Source organism: Eucyclogobius newberryi, unplaced genomic scaffold, assembly GCF_026437365.1.
Source record: "Eucyclogobius newberryi isolate DKJ021-1_F unplaced genomic scaffold, fEucNew1.0.hap1 SCAF_19, whole genome shotgun sequence".
Lineage (NCBI taxonomy): Eukaryota > Metazoa > Chordata > Actinopteri > Gobiiformes > Gobiidae > Eucyclogobius > Eucyclogobius newberryi.
Genome location: NW_027315823.1, coordinates 31,867,283 through 31,885,101, shown reverse-complemented (window position 1 = coordinate 31,885,101; position 17,819 = coordinate 31,867,283). Strand labels below are relative to the sequence as shown.

The following is a 17,819-nucleotide window of genomic DNA, read 5'->3' as shown; positions in this document are numbered from 1 at the left end:
TTACTAAAGCAAACTCTTAGATTGGGAATTTTGCTCACTGTCAATAGCAATAAAACCTTTTGTGATTTGAGATTTTTGTAGCGTCATAAAAGTACAGTTGGGTTGTGCTGTGTTTGACTATTACTGCATGACCTTTTCATATTTATTTATGTAATGCCATTGAATGTGATTATTGGGGTTGTGTTCACTCTGTGCAGCCCAAGAGCTCTAGAAAAATGCGCTATACAAATAATGTTAGATTGGATAGTAAGATTGGATAGTAAGTTTAGCTGGTGCCGGACGATTTAGACAAGCCTCAGTAATAGTCTTGCGTTGATTATTTACCCTTTTATCTAGACGTGTTGAGCGTTTCTCTTGGCCTCCTTCAGTCAACATAATTTTCAGACGAAGTTTACTCCATACTGTATTATGCAAAAACAGTCTTAAAAATGTGTATGACTCATTGCAAACTGCAGCGTTAACCGGTTCTGTAAAGATTTCACCACACTCCTTTTCCCTCAATTTCACTTTGTAAAGACGACTCTGCTGCAGACTTTAGTCAACAGTCCATTTGAACAGAGCCAAAGAACAGCTGAGTAAATAGTCCGGATAGGTTTTCTTCATTCCTTCACGATAAGTCTGTAACTATGAAGTGCGCTGCGAAAACAAACAGGAAATTTAAGTCGGTGGATTACGTTTTATTATTATTTAATAAAAAATACAAAGGTGTACATAGGTCCAGGTCAAGTGATGCTTTTGTTTCTTACGGTAGTGCATGCTGTGCTTCAAACAAGGTTGAAATAGGTGTCACAGATGGTGTTTTTGACAATTAAAGAGTCTTATTAAATGCCCTAATACTTAATCTCATTGTCTTCTGTACAGACATTTCAACAGTGGAAGCAGCAGTGAAACACCCACAAAGTCTCCCGTGCAAATCTCTAAAAAGGTCAAGAGTTTTCCGCTTTACTCCTTGAGACATGGGCCTTTTAAATCATTACCACTGAGGTAAAGGCCGTTAGCAGTGCTCACTTTGGTCGTGTGTTACAGTTACGAGCAGAGACGAGGACAGGGACGTTTCAGCCGGAGAACAAACGACTTTTTGTACAATCAGGACATTTGGGACACGGCAGGCTTCGTCCTCCAGCCTTTCCACATTTTAATGAGCTTCTTGGAGCTGTAGGAGACGCTCTTCCACATGCCTGAGGACAAAGACGCAGACGCTTTCATTCTACCATTCATTACAGCGATAGTTATGTTTCTCTACACTACAATACACTTTTACGAATACATAATGTAGAACAAACAAACATCAAAAAACTATTTATGTCAAATGTTTGGACAAAGCAATTTCTGTAACACTTATTGACATCAAACTATCAGCTAACTGTACATTTAAGTGCTTAATTCCACCTTAGTTCATATTTATTCATCACTTATTAATGTCTTATTCTGCTTAACCTTATTCTGCTGCAGTTATTAACACTTTACTATTAATAAACGTATTAATAAATGTATTACTGATTATTACAGTTATGTTAGGGCAATTTTGTACAGGAATTATTATCCTAATAAGCTTAAAGTGTTGTAGGTTTAGTTTCATACTAAACATCAAACTATTAAGCAGTAATGAGGAGTTTATTCATAGGAAAGTATTAGTAAATGTCTAATTAGCAGCAGAATAAGACAGACTAATAAGGAAAGAATAATATGAATGAACATAAAATGAACCTAAATGAGTCCTAATTATCAGCTAATTAAATGTTAATACGTTCACTACATTTTCTATACCCTTAAAGTTCATCATTTATTCAACCAAATGAATAGTTAAAATGCAATAATGAAGTGTTTGATTTATTCTTGGGCCTGGAAAAATCAATGTATTTTAACCTTTCAAAAAACAAATAAATGGCAACTTCTTGAACATATGCAACACAATTCAAGAGCCTTTTCTTTGGTCAGGAAAAGTTTAGAGTCTCACTGTTCCTGAACTAGTCAATATCAACACAAGTTATTGCAGAATGTTCTTGTGGCAGATTCAAGTTTTGGCAATCCCAAGTGCAAAAGTTTTCATCCCACAATTGTATTTAAGTTGAAGAGTGGCCGTGTGCTTACCGGCAGTTGCAATGCCTTTAATACTCTGCGTTATACTGGAGGACTTGACGATGGATGAGATTCCTGTCGGAGAACACAAACACGCTCACAGTTATCCCACTCCTCGTACATCACCAGTTTGTAGAAGGTTTTTATGAGCTGCTTATGAACTGGAGATCGGATCATAATGAAATGTACATGAATGATTGGAGTCGTTCCTGTTTCGCTCTGCTCCACGAGGCACATTAATAAGGCCTCGCTCATAAATAACCGTATGAACAAGATGGGAAAAAAGTAATTTATGTATTATGTAATGAAAGATGTTTTTCAGCGCCGTTTTCTGGCACTGACATTTTATTATTTATATTTTTACTTAAATTATATACAGTATATCTTCCATTCTCATCTTCTTTTTGACTGCATTAGTGTTATCACAATAATACAATCTAAAACTCGACTTTGATACTAAGGAAAATGCTCAATACCATTTTTTAATAATGTATAAAAACAAAACACTTTTAGAGAATTTTAATTTATAATTACAACGTGGCCTTTTTCTAGTTGATGTAGATCAAGACCAATCCACTGTGAGTGAATGACTGACAGAAGGTAAGCGAATGTAAGTGTTGTTGCACCACTTCCCTCTTCAGGCCTGAAGATGTAAATGATCTTTCATTGAAGTATCAGGTACAAGTATTATGTACCTGTATATTGTCCCGTTAAGTGAAGAGAAGTCAGGAAAGGTCCAATTTTGTCCCATTGTGATTTGTGATCCATTGTGATCAATTCAAAACTTGTTGAAATGAGTTTCTAGTTGAGATACTCGTTTTAGAATCAATTAGAATTAGATTTTTTGACAACCTTAGGGAATTTCTCCTCTATGATATATGATGAAAAAAATATATATCATTATATTTTTTATATATAAAATAATGTAATGAACAAAACAAAACACAAATCAACTAATTTACCATACTTATCGGGCTATACAGCGCTCCAGAATAGAAAGCCAAATTTACAAAGAAACAAGGAATTGTACATATGCGGGACCGTCAATAAGCTGCAGGTTCCCACATTGTAACATGAGATATTTACACACGCCGGTGTCTTTTGGGTCTAATTACACTTATTTATCAGTGAATAGGAGTTGGATTGTAATAAAACACGCAGCATTTTAAGAAAGTCTCATTTCAATGTGGCAGGTTCTAAACTGCACACCGCTGTATATTGCATGCTCCGCGTGTGTCTTTGCGTTTCGTCACATCTAGATTCACTTTCGCATTAGACTCATTTCTCCATGAATATGAGTCTGATTGTAATAAAACACACAGCGTTTTGAAGCTTTGAATAGAGTGACCACTGTCCAAATGCTTGCGCTTCATGCTAGAGTGCCCCCCGGTGGCCGTTAGCCAGTAAAATCTGTAAATTAACCGTACCGTTGTAATGACCGCAGGGTTCAAAGCGTGGGACAGAAGTAGCGGCTTAAAGTCCGAAAAGTACGGTCAATCTTATACCATCTTTACATGTTATTTATCTGCTACACTGGGGCGTCTGTTCTGTACCTTGTTGTACGACAGCTCCACAGTCCGGGTCCTGAGCCACCTGCAGGAGGATCTCCTCAACGTCTCGGTTCTTTCCCGGAGGATCCACTAACTTTGTGATCCTCTGCTGCAGCGTTCGAGGCAGCGCCATCAGCTGAATGAACTGGCCCTCGGGACTTTTATCCACCTACAGGCAGCAAATCAGCCCAGCAAGCACATCAGCACAGGATAAACCAATTACACTGTTATTGTGCATTGCAGAGATCCGATTACTCTCGGTAACTTGAATGAATTTGCCCCGTGTTCATGGAACTCTACAGTCCTTCTCATCATGGAGCCTGCAGCAGTTCAGGAAGTAACATTTTTCAAGAGTTTAAGTGCGCGTAACAATTCTGTGGTAATGTCTATGAGGCAAAGTCTGTTAAATGTTTGTATAACTTGTATATGATTTCATAAATATATTCTGTTAACCAGCTTTCAAACTGTTAATATTATTATTTTTTGAAGTCTATGGAAAAAAATAAGTTATTTTACTTCTGAGAGGATGCGGAGGCTGTTACTCCAATTACTTAAAGCTGACAAGACAATCTTATATAAATCAAATATAATTAGGGTGGGCGATTTTTTTGGGGCGTATTCCCATATTATCCCCATATTTATATTCATTCATTATATAAGCGATATTGTGTCAATCCATCAAAAATGTGCTAAAACATGTCTTTAAATGTATTAAGTCAGATTTAACTGGAAAAATAACTCATAATAGTGCGTAAGTATCACTTCTATACCCTTATCTGGAAATTTACAATTGTATTTTCCATCTATAAATCAGCTCTTTTTACTCAATAGTCAATAGCAATACAACATTCACAATATAATCAATATTTTGATTTTGTGATTGGACTAGAAAATGTGCAATGCTAACTTAACCCAAATTATTACAAGCTAAATATACAGAGTGTAGTGTAGTAGTGAAGAGAATCAGTCATAATATCAAATCAGACTAGAGAATACTTAATATAAAACACAACACAAGTTAATACTAAATATACCTCTAGTTTTCCTTGCTGGGGCTTGTAGACAACCTGAAGACAATCTTTTAAAATGTTGCCGTACAGAGTTCTGAAGTGTTGAATGTTGTCTTTGACGATATTGGCAACTTTGGATTTATCTTCTCCAATCACCATCCTAAAATCACCTGCAAACACAAAACGGTCCATTTATATTCTTCTTCTTCTTCTTCTTCTACTTCAATATAGTGGTTACTAGGGATGTCATGATTTCAAATGTTAGTTTGACAATTGTTGTGAGAATAAACAAAACGATTTAACAATTATTTGCAATTATTAAAATCACGACCGAAAAAACAATATTGAAATCCAAAATTCACTTTCCTTCTTGTTTTTTTTCAACAAATTACCGCTGCTCAGTATGTGGCTGTATTTATGGAATCAAACTTTCCGAATGACCACTTTGACATAAACAGCAAAATAAAAAAGCACTTTACATTTATGTTGACTTTTTTGATGAAAAGCTGAGCAAAAACAACTTAATTTTGCTTCGAAAATTGTCACATATCTATTAATTGAACTAAAAAAAAAAAAAAAAAATATTTGAAAATTTTCACTTTTCTATAAATTGAATAGAACAATTTTTTATTAGTCTTTATGATTACATTGTGACCTAAATAATCACCATTATGGATTAACCTAATAACTGTAACATCTCTAGTGGTTTCCCTACATAACTCATCCTCTTGTGACGTAGCGTGCGTTCTTCTCACCAGCATAAGAAAGGCCGGCGATCTGCAGAAATAGGTCCTCCTCGCTGAAGCTCTCGGGCAACATGAGAAAAGAAGCAATCACTGCACTTTTTAAATTGGCCACTAGAGCGGCTCTGAGTTTTCCATTCTCCCCCTGCACCAGCATCTTCACCTGTGGCCACAAACCGACGAGACAGCAGTGAAACATTTGCGTGAGGACCATGCGATACAACATTTGGGATGAATAATTTAAAACGCAGAGTAACTCACTGGTTTGTGAAGGCGTCCAGCGACATACAGGGTTTTCCAGTGCATCAGGTCGTCAATGAGAGCGTCAGTGCTTATCACGCCGTACTTTATTGTCTAGAATATGAAGAAAACGGTGTTGGTATTGAGCCGATGTGATAATAAATAAGACAGAGAAAATACAAAGCGGACAAGTTTCTCACCCTTCCATCAACGGGGACCAGCGTGTTATAGTACACTGATGCCCCGTGGTCGTTTTGAATGGCACTGATCTTTCTGGGCCCCAGGTACTTCAGGATGGAGTAGTGTTTGCGATTTTGCAGCAGGTTCAGAGTGTGCCACGTCACCGGGTCGTCAACAGCAAACACAAAGTCCAGCATGTTTTTCTGAATAAAGGGAAGAAAGGATAATGCAATGATTATGTTCATTGTTCAGACAGATTCAACATTAAAGTCGAGAGAGCAGAACTAGGGAGATGCAGATGGATACTTGCAACGTCACAGGCATTGCAAATAGATTCTACTTCATGCCATGACATTGGAATCACACAATATACCAGTGTTTCTCATAAAGAGAGGAGAGACTATGGTGGGCTCCCATAGTCTTAAACAAGCTGAGAAATAAGATGTTTTTTGTATTCTGGCTCTGGTCGATTAATCTGCAAACGGATTTCACACCGATGAGGGATGAGAGAGTGTGTGATGTTAGAGTTAAAAGGTGTCCAAACTAAGTCAGACTAAAAACTACTTCAGTTTGTAGTGTTTTTTTAGTCTGGGACAGCTTAGGTTTATATACTGGGTCATGGTGGGATTTGTATGGCTTTGGTCAGATGGAGTGCAGTATTATCATAAATATATCGAAGTAAAAACTTTATTTAATCTTTAATCAGTCGCTTTTATTAGTAGAGGGCCTAAGTGAGATATTTAGGCCACTCCAAAATAAATGTGTAAGACTGCAAACGTTTTATTTCAGACTCAAAAGGGTCCATATCTAGAACAGTAATAAAAGAACACACAGAAGACAAATTACACCTTAATAACCTTCTATAGGACTGAATGTGCCACCAGAGTCTCATGTGGGAAACACTTTGGCTTTCCATTAATTACTAGTTTATTACATGGGCTTTTGATCAGGGTTAAAATGGACAGTTTCTTTGATATAGTTAAACATTGAGTTAAAATACTGAAAGATGAAGAGGTCACTATTACATGGCGTGTTGACATTGGCACATTCAGCACATCAAACCCAAAACTAAACCTGGGCCAGGACTAAAATGGGCTCAAGCTAGGACCACAGAGACAACACTTACGTCCATTTGACCTTGGCTGGTCCCGTGCTGTTTGAACACTCCGGATCCATAAGCGAAGGCTAAACTTATGTCCTGGGGAAACTGGGACAGGATCCGTCTGTAAAAGACTCCCGTGTTGTGCAGAATCGGAACTGTCATCTCGGGCAAACACGTTTATCGGCGTCAAAGCTGAAAAACTAAGACGTAAAAAGATCCACTGGGTTTAATAACTCGTGAAAACATGTTAAAACAACAGACACGACGCTAACAAGCCCGACTGCAGCTGCTGCACGTTATTATTCTCATGTTTTTGTCATTAAAATCGTGTTGTCGGTCAGAATCATAGCTCTATGTCAGAATCAGGTCAGATCATAAACATGGATCTGCAGCGTCGACTACATTGTGCGTCACGGCGACAACTCGGACTAGAGGCTCATGGGAAACTGAGTCCATTACGTTGAAATAATTAAAGTGATGTTTATTTTTCATAACATTTTCTTTATATTGTAAAATGTAATACTTAATACTTTAATACTCCATGCTTTTGTCTATTGTGAGGTTTGGTTTGCTTTGCATTTTTTTGTAATTAAAAGTTTGTTTGTTTGTTTGTTTGTTTGTTTGTTTGTTTGTTTGTTCACTTTACCACAAATATTTCACCATCTAAAAAACTCCAATAGCATAACATGTTAAAGATGTGGTTATGGTTTTATTGTTTTGCTTATGTTTGATTTTTATTGTTTTGTTTTTTTATCCTGTAATATGCTGTCTCTGTGCAGCATTTGGATTAACACATTTTGTTGGTCTATGTATACAAGAGAAAAAAGGGCATTTTTCTGACTGCCAAATATAAATTTACAATCTAGAGAAAGAGAAACACTGAGGTATTTTACGGCACGATTTATTTTACCTTTTTACCTATCGCTTTCCTCTGCATTTGAATGACTTCATTTTGCATGTAGATTTATGTCAACGAGCCCCAGCACTAATCTCTGTAACTCATTATGAGATTGTCAAGGCTAAACCAATATTAAACTTTCAGCAATAGCCTCGAGTCATCATCACTTTAGACAAATTATGATGAAATGAGAACACTGGGTTCTGCATAAAATCCAATTAAGTGTTGAGTTTAACTATGCCTTATTATTATTATATATATTATTTAAGAAACTCTAATGCTCTCGTTCTCTTCTTTCAGTGAGTGAATACAGCCAGCAAAAGCCTTTTCAATGATAGCTGTGATTAATAAATAAGTCCTTTCTAGAGTTTGTCAATGCAATTTCTCTTTTGACCACTTGGAGGCAACACACTATGACAAATGTTAATGTAGTTATTATTAGCAGTCAGCTTTGAGGTAAGTGTCCTAATCTAGTCCAGTTATCTAAGTACAACAGTGATGAGGACATGAATATAAATGCTGTAAAAGTGCTATAAAATGTAAAACGATAGGCCAATATTTACATTTATTCAGTTTTAGGTTACAGGCCTGTGTTAGCACCGCTGCATTGAATTTGCACACCGAATCAAGGTTTTATGCATAAATGAGCCATTATAAAAAGTACAATAGAATTCTAAAAGAGAAGGTAAAATAAATCATGCAATGTCTACAGTTGCACTAGATGGCGCAAATTCTAGCCGACACATGCTTTTAAATCTCCAGATTGAAAATGCACAGAATTATTTTGACCATAACTTCATGAATAGAACAAATTCGTGGTCCAGATTCATTTAAATGTGGATCAGGTGAAGTCACTGGGGCAAGTTACAGTTTAGATCTGTGGAGAGGTGACCCTGTGCACAGTAAAAATGCATGTTTTTCCAGGTGAGTGCTTCTCACACTTTTCACATCAAGTACATCTAAGAAAAGATCTGGCTGTATGCAGTAGGTTTGTAAAAGAGTATCGAAAATCTAATACTATCTGATACCAAACTAATATCAAGTATTGATACTGAAAAAGAATCACATGACAGGGACAAAAGTTGACCTTAACAGTATTAAAACTGTCTTGAGCTTTTATTTAGTGTTGAAAATTGCAGTATAATAAGCATAGTATATTGTATTTTTAGTATTATTGTGGTATAGAAATCAGTATAGAGTAGAGCTTTTCAAACTTTTTCTGGCGCGCCCCCCATGGGAGATAAAAGTATCCACGCCCCCACTGCCTCTGGGACAGCGCAGAATTGGTGTTTCACTGCTATAAATACAGCGTTTCTTCTTCTTCTTCTTCTTCTTCTTCTTCTTCTTCTTCTTCTTCTTCTTCTTCTTCTTCTTCTTCTTCTTCTTCTTCTTCTTCTTCTTCTTCTTCTTCTTCTTCTTCTTCTTCTTCTTCTTCTTCTTCTTCTTCTTCTTCTTCTTCTTCTATGGTGTTTTATGTCGGCTGGTATCCAAGCGTTACATTACCACCAGACTTTATTCTTCAGACTTTATTCTTTAGACTTTTTTTTTTTCAAGGAGAAGACGAACTCACGTTACTTCTTGTCTGTCTCAGAGGAGAGACAGAGGAGGGAAAGAGGAGAGACAGAGGAGGGAAAAAGGAGAGACAGAGGAGGGACAGAGGAGAGACAGAAGAGAGACAGAGGAGAGACAGAAGAGAGACAGAGGAGAGACAGAAGAGGGACAGAGGAGAGACAGAGGAGAGACAGAGGAGAGACAGAGGATGGAAAAAGGAGAGACAGAGGAGGGACAGAGGAGAGACAGAAGAGGGACAGAGGAGAGACAGAGGAGAGACAGAGGAGAGACAGAGGAGAGACAGAAGAGGGACAGAGGAGAGACAGAGGAGAGACAGAGGAGAGACAGAGGAGAGACAGAGGAGAGACAGAAGAGAGACAGGGGAGAGACAGAGGAGAGACAGAAGAGAGACAGAGGAGAGACAGAGGAGAGACAGAGGAGAGACAGAGGAGGGACAGAGGAGAGACAGAGGAGAGACAGAGGAGAGACAGAGGAGAGACAGAGGATGGAGAGAAGAGGGTTAGAGGAGGGACAGAGGAGGAGATTGTTTGAGAAACAATATTCTATGTATATTAGATGCAATTTATATTATATGCAATAAAAATACATGTAAAGTAAGAAAGGCATATAGTTTAATGCCATATTGTGGAGCATCCCAAAGCAGTGACATCTCCATGGAGACGAGTACACACTCCTAGGCCTGTCACGATAATTACTATATTGATTTATCTTTCAATCCAATTCAATAATAGATACACAGTCTTTCTTTGGGATCAATATTTATCTGCTGTACATTTTACTTAAACTAAATACATCATTATTCTTCCCTTGTGTAATGTTTGTCCTGCAAAGAGTAATTATATACATATTTATCAGTCTTTATTGATACACATTTTTGTATTTTTTGTTTCATTGTGCCATTTTATCATAGCAGCATTATTCTTTATTTACAACATGGTTCAAAAGTGTTATCTTCTCTGCTAAAAAAGTTCATCAACATTATTGTGTCTGCACCTTTTAAATATAATGAAGAATAAAATAGATTGACACGAGTATGCACACTGTTGCCATGGAGATGCATCGATTCTCCAGATGCTAAGAAGGAGGCATTTAAGAAGGAAACACACACTCCAACACAAAAGGCAGCATCAGACTTCATTGGAAAGGCAAACGGAGCTGCGTGGAGTGAAGCAGGTGGTGTTCATATTATGGTTCAGCTGTTGTGCCATGTACCGTCCCCCGAGTGCTGATGTGGTTCCTCTGTCATCGATAAAACACGCTGTCATCATAACTCTTTGAATCGAGAGCCCCGTGTAATCCAGTTTGCTTTGGTTTGTTATGGCTGCAACCAACCGTTATTCTACTTTACTCAACGTCAGGGATATATATATATATATATATTTTCCTTCATTACTTGCATTTATTTGTAATGTGACTCTGAGATTAAGCTAGTTTAAGCTTACACATATGTCAAATATTTACAGTATTTGTCAGTTCAAAATCGTTAAAAATAATGTGCCTGTCTCATTTGTCTTTAAATAATTTGGATAATGCTGCTATCTCAGTGATCAAACCTGTTTTTTCAGTGTGTTTTTGTCTGTTTATGGTTTATTATATTTGGTATAAAAGAGTTTGGGACATTGACATGATTGAAGCTGTAAATGACACTAGACAAAGCAGTATTCATCAGTTCATCCACTCGTTTTCTTCAGTTCTTCTTCTTCACAAATCCTTTCCGTGTAATTTGATTGACGCAAAATATTTCTGCATTTTTCGTGATTAGCTTTGATTTATGTTTTACTAGTTGGAGGAATCACATGCATTTCCCAACGTGTTTGTAAAGGTCTAAACTACAGGATTTATATTTAATAAGATAGGATTTGTGTTGTTTGCAAAGGACTTCAACGATTCTATGCGCTTTACTAATTGCGACTTCTAACCACGCCGATGTTATCTTTCTGTTACAATATAATGTTCATCTTTAACAGGATGATGACGCTGTGTTGCAGGAGTGTCGCAGCGTGTCACGATGAGCTCGTCCCGATGACAGATGAGGCCTTTGGATGGCTCAGATTTGAGAGGATTAAACTCTCTGGAGCTGTGGCCTCTGCGCTCGCCCACGCTCCAATCTCAAACCCAAAAGCTGCATTTTAACCAGTCGCTCACACCAGGAGTCACTCAGGAGCTTAAGACCCGACGTGGAAGCTTCAAACAGGCCGTATATCATCAATCTTCATGTTTGTCGATATCTATACTGTCAGCAGAGTCGGGCAATTTATAGTTTTTCCTCATATTGTCAATTTGTCATATCGTTCCTGTTCTGGGAGCTGTAATATCCTCTGACGGTGTCGTTTTCCATTACCGTGGCAACGTTTACACGCACTCCTTTTTCTGGACGTTAAGATCATTTAAACGACAGATTGGGATGTGAGTAGGGCTGCGACTAACGGTTATTTTGCTATTTGGTTTGTTTCTTTGATCCAGATGAAGTAAAACTGTTTGAGGACGATCGAGGGTCCTGCAGACAAAATAGATTTAAGGGAGCGTGATCAGAAAGAAATCACTTTATTTTGCTGTTTAAATGTCATTTTAATGCGCTTATAACTCCAGAAATAAGATAATGAACGGATTTTGTGGAAAAAAACAGATCACATATAAAAATAATGGTATATTTTTACGTTTTTAAGGTCACGTTGTAGAATCCCATTTCATCGACTTAAATGAAGCCCAAAATGATTTGTCTGACTCTAGTCACGATATACGGTACTCGAGTCATGATATGTCATGATATACAAAGGAATATTCTTTTTTCTTGACACCAATTTCAATACCACATGGACAATAAAAAGGTCATTTTAGTTCAAGGTTTAAAAAAAAAGGCTGACTTTTTCAGTACAAAATAATACTTTGCACAAAATAATACTTTACACATTGTTAAACATTGTGGTCTTATTCTAGTTCTGATAAAACTGGTCCGGAAAGGTCAAATATTTTCCTTGTGATTTTTGTGTGGTTCTTTTGGTTTCTTGCTGTGCGCTTTGGGCTTTTTTGCACATTTCTCTCAAATGTGGGTTTTAACTGCAAAACTAAACAAAATTTTTTGCCAATTAAAAAATATAACTTACTTCCGTTCCCACCGCAAAACAAAGCTCCCGAGACAACCTCAAGTCATCTTCTCTCCTAATATGAATTCATAATGAGAAAGGAGCTGCTTTCTTCCGTGATTTTTGTTTTAATAAAGTATCATCTACCTCACATAACTAGTATTAGAGCTGAACAATATGGGAAAGACTGATCTAATTGTGATTGTAATAATCTGTTCCAAACTAATAAAATACTCCTATGTATTTCAGAACATGCTTGTGCAGCTTTAAACTCCAGAGTGAGTATTTCTCATGCAGAATAAGACAGGTTATGTTGTTGTTGTGAAGCGATCCTTTTGCCTGTAATCCATTTAACCCGTAGAGACGCTAAAACCTTTTCTACGTCGCACAAAACGGCCTAGTTTCTTCTCACTGTGTTTATCTGTGTTTATCTCTCTGACTCATCGGGCTACACACTTACACGCGGTTATATAACGTCTCGGTTTTGGGAACGTGTCAGCATGTTGTTGTTTTTGTGTGACACATACAGGACGAGCCGGGGATGAGGCTGTTGCTCGGTGACGCACTCTGGCTTTTCTCTTTGGGGTGAGTCAACAAAAGCAGAGCCCCCGGCCCCGGCCCTGGCCCCGGCCCCGGCCCCCACCTCACACCTCGATTGCACCGTGACTGTGCAATATACATTGTGCAGGCAGCAAACTCATGCAACCGGTGAGAGGAAGAAGTACAGATCCATAAAAGGGCTGAATGATGATGATGAGGGAAAAAGTGTTGTGATTTACATGTTTTTTGTATTCTGTCCAAAATGTTCACATTACCTGACCTTGTGAAATATTATACAGTAGTTATGTCATTCAAAGTAGATTTTCATTCGGTAGATTCAAATATAAAGTCATGTTGCACTCAAAGTGACTTTACAATACCCAAAGTGTTTGTGTGAATGTGTGTGGGGGGCAAATGTGGAACGCTCTGGATCTCCAACTAATTCAAGGATGTCACGATGTAGAAAAGAAAACATTACAATTTCACCATTATTCATGATTACTGAGGCTGTGACCAAACAACAGTGACGTTTTTAATTACATTTTATTCCCATGGTCTAAAATGTTATTAATATTACGTTTGTGAAAGACAAAATACAGTTAAATATGACAAAAAAACTGCCAGATTGAAAAAAATAAAATGTTCATCTAGGTCTATTTTTAGACTATAGATAAAACGGCTTAATTTTGCATCTAAAATTGTTATGATTATCATTTTTTGGTTCTAATCATGATTATTGATTAACCTAATAATCCTGACATCTCTAATCAGAATACAGTAATAAACAGGCTTAAATGTATTGCCACGTTGCACTTTTCCTCTCATCAGTGTTGGCTTGTGTTTGCTGTTTCCTTATCATTGTTGGTGTGTCTTTTCCATTCAACCTAACAATGCCTAACTTTTAAATAATACTATGACTTATACCTATAAATTATGGACCGTGACTATTTGATACATTTTTATAAGCTTTGGCCATCAATAGAACTGAATATTGTGGTTTTCTGTAATGATTTGAAAATAAGCTAAACAAAAAACAACATTTGATTTATCTTAATCTTAATTTAAAACAGATTTGGGATTAAATATGTTTTCTTTTCTTCACGCCTTTTTGAGATCAAATAAGAAACAAAATTCTCCGTCTTCTTGTGTTAATTGAATTGCTCAAAATAAATAAATACAAGAACAAAAATTAGATTTGCTTTTGACTTGGAGCCTGATATAACAAATACAAGAATCACATCTATTTTATATCATTCAACCAAATTTATGAATAATAAACTAAAGTAAGCATATTCAAGTTATGGCCCTCGGGCTAGATCAGGTCCGCCGGACGATTTGAGCCGGACTGTAGCCAATTTTCTATTAGTGACCAAATACTGTACAATCTTTCTGTTCCACTCCAATATTCTTAGAAAAAACATATATTGAATATTGTCACACAAAACCAAAATCTAGACTTGTTTTTTCCATTGCTCAAATTGAGACGTTTAGAAGGAAAATTAATTTGACAGTGTAGATTTATATCAGCTGAAGTCGGACATCCTGGTCAAAAACAATACTTTACTGCACATTTGTAGAAACCAGAGAGAGTTGTTCTGAAAGTTACATTTTAAGGTGTGAAATACATGACATTTAAAGCTTTGGGGAAAAGCAGCTGAAGGATGGAGCAGCCGCCTGAAAACCTTGTTGCTCATTGCTCTAGAAAACTTATAGTCAATGCAATTTAATATTAACATACTGCACTTCAGATTTAGTGCCTTCTTTTACTTTTGTTGTGTAGCAAGTATTTTTTCTTTTCCTATGAATTGAAAAAATAACTGTAACATCAATTTATTATCTATAATAGTAATTCTTAACATAACTTGTCAGCGGTGGCTTCAATATTTCACAGTTAGTTGGTTGAATAGAGATTTATACACATTCAAAATAATGCATCTGTTTATGTATTTACAATGAACAGTTGATATTGTCTTATTTTAATCAATAAAAGTAGACAGTTGTGATAATTGATAAAATGTTCTTCAAAAACTATCAAACAAACACAATTGTCAACAATCTTTATTTTCTTCATGAATCCATCTCGCTCCAAACTGAAAGACACAAAGGTCACAGAATACATCTCCATAAGAAATCACTCCACTGCACAGCTCGAAGAATAAATCTCCTACAAATGCCTCTGATCTCTTTATGAGTTTACTTTGATAGTGAAGTGATTGAGAGTTTTGGGTTTTGTTTCCACTTTTGGCCTGGTGTGAAGTTGTTTCTGACGTGTGGGGGATTTTCTTCTCTGCACAAATAATCTTCTTACTTCTGCTTTGTTCTGTCATTTCCTGGCTACTGTGAGAATTAAGGCTTGTATTTCCAATTTGTCTGAATCTAGTTAGGAACCACACAGGCTTTTTAACAGCCTTTTCAAAGACATTGGGAACGCTCCAGATTGAAGCGACATGTGAGTGAGTGGTGCTAACAAACTGTTCAGCACAGACTTTAGAAATCTGGTGGGTAACACATGGAGGCAGCATGTGGATGAACTCAGACTGGTGATGATCTCATGGACAGTTTTGTCAGTTACAGGTGCAAAGTGAGTCAGCTCTAAGTGGACTCTAAGGTGGTTTTAGGGTAATTATTTGCATTGTTGAATTTATAGCGTCACGTTTCATTTCTGAAGTTTGTCATGAAAGAATAATGCAAACTCATTACATATACAAAAATACATGTTCAACTTCTCTCTGTAAATCTCTTTTTTAACCTGGAGCTTTGACTTGCGCCTTTTCCGTTTGGCCCGGCGGCACTCCATTTCTATGGATGGCTGGACAACTACAGATAATGATGATAGCTCAATTTGCTGCAAAAACTGTATGGTTATAATCTACCCGTGGCTCATTATTTCACATTTTGGACATTTAAAGTGGCTCTATCGATTGAATCACTCATTAAGAAAAACATAATTGGAGTACAGCGAGTAAAGAGCAGTGAGCTTGTATCCGGGCTCAGTCAAAACAGATATTTTCGGAACAATTGCGCATTGATTGCCGGAGAATAATAACTAAAAATGCATGAATCACTCTAAATACAACGTTGAGAGTGTGGATGAGAAGGGAAAACAATTATAATACGGTTTAGAGCTCTTAAAAGTCAATTTGGCCCAATGAGTCCCATTTAAAGTCAATGTAGAAAAAGCTTATATCATGTAGTTAGGAGCCAAGCGCGCTGCTTTGACACTCATTATTCACTTGTGGCATTTGAAACTGAAAAATGAGTCTGCATTCCCCATGGTGATAATCAGCATCTGTTTAGTGCTCTAATTGCCGGAACATTATGAAACTAATAACAAGCACAGGGTTGATCCAAATTGTGTCTCAGTGTATCTGATTGTGCAGATACATCGTTTTTCCGTCCATCATCTCGGAATCTTATAATTTTCTTGGCAGGTGGATTCAGCACATTATTGAAGTGCAGTGTGTTCTAGTGCTGGGAAATGACAAAAGAAGACGGGGAAATGTAATGAATGTTCTCCCTCTGTTTGTGTGTTAGTCAAAAAATCCATTCCAAGATTCTAATCAATACTAAAACTACTCATTTGTATTGTATATCAATATAAGTATTGATATAATATCAGAACTAAAAAAATGTTTTTATTATCATTTTTTAATCGAAATGGGTATTGAGTAGCGAGACTCTCCCTTTGAATCAATAAATAAATCTATTTCATTACATGGACATAGTTTGCCCTGCTAATCCTCACTTTGAGACTCCCAATTCAAGTACTGGTCCAGTTTAGTATGGAGACTTTATTTCTATTTGTGTAAATTTAAAGATATAGCAAGTACACTGGCAATATAAAAATCTAGGTTGCCAGTGCCTTAAAGGAGCCCTTGTGATGTAAGTTAGCACTTACATCACAAGGGCTAAGTTAGCACTTGTAAGTTAGTTTGTAGTACAGTGAAAAACAGGTGAAAGTGCATGTGCAATAAGTGCATCATGAAAATGGAGGCCAGGAGGCAGCGTCTGCTCCCGCAGCAGAACACAGCCTGATTAAATGAGGCGTCTTTTATCTGTTTGATGAACTGGGTAAAACTACGGCAGCTAAACAAGACGACACATTTATCCTCACCATTTATAAAATCTGCCTAAACCCTCCAAACACAGACAAAAACCCACAGACTATTAAAAACCCCAAAACCAAACAGAAGCAAATAGAATTAAACCCATAAACCATTAAAACACCTATCCTGCTTCCACTGTAAATTTTCTTGTCTTGGTTCAGTCCGGAACCTTATAACGCGAGGGAATCCTTTTGAGTTTTCGATATTTGCAAAATCCCTATACGAATAAATAACAACAGGAATGTGCTGCTTCTCTGTCTCAATTTAATCGTAAAATGCAACAAACACAGATAATATAGAGGTTTAGCTCAGCAGGTAAAACGATAGATGTGGGTTCGAGACTCACACCGACCTTAAATTAATAATTTTGACCTTTTCAGGTACATTTTTTAAAGTCATAGATTGAACAGTCTGTAGTGTTTGTTCTAGAGCGTCCTATTCAACAGCAGCAGTTTCATGTGAAAATGTCTCATTTGTGCAGAGCTGAGGCAGTTCCCTGCTCTGAGCACTAATTGGCTGCTCTGGCTGTCCGTAACGTTCGCTCTTCTCTATTGCTGACGCTTTCATTGGTTAGTTTTGTTGAACTGGTGTATGATTGGCTGCATGTAGGAAGTGGGCGGGAGTGTAGCAAGTGCGCGATGTTTACAGCAGACGCCATACGATCTGACCATGGATTTGACATAAAGGCCATTTCTACATCATTTAATCGACGTTTT

At 37.0% G+C, this 17,819-nt stretch overlaps 2 protein-coding genes across 2 annotated transcripts in view; one reads left to right on the top strand and one right to left on the bottom strand.

The window, feature by feature from the left end:
- Positions 1–17,819, top strand: part of mrto4 (MRT4 homolog, ribosome maturation factor) — a 286,325-nt gene that overhangs the window by 16,604 nt on the left and 251,902 nt on the right. The window lies entirely within an intron of this gene.
- Positions 675–7,263, bottom strand: tamm41 (TAM41 mitochondrial translocator assembly and maintenance homolog). The gene is made up of 8 exons (XM_072452650.1): positions 6,929–7,263; positions 5,823–6,005; positions 5,644–5,736; positions 5,395–5,545; positions 4,664–4,809; positions 3,633–3,798; positions 2,092–2,154; positions 675–1,178 (listed from the first exon to the last, which is right to left on the bottom strand). Exons 1-8 carry the CDS (start codon positions 7,064–7,066, stop codon positions 1,087–1,089), a joined length of 1,032 nt encoding a protein of 343 aa, XP_072308751.1. The 5' UTR covers positions 7,067–7,263; the 3' UTR covers positions 675–1,086.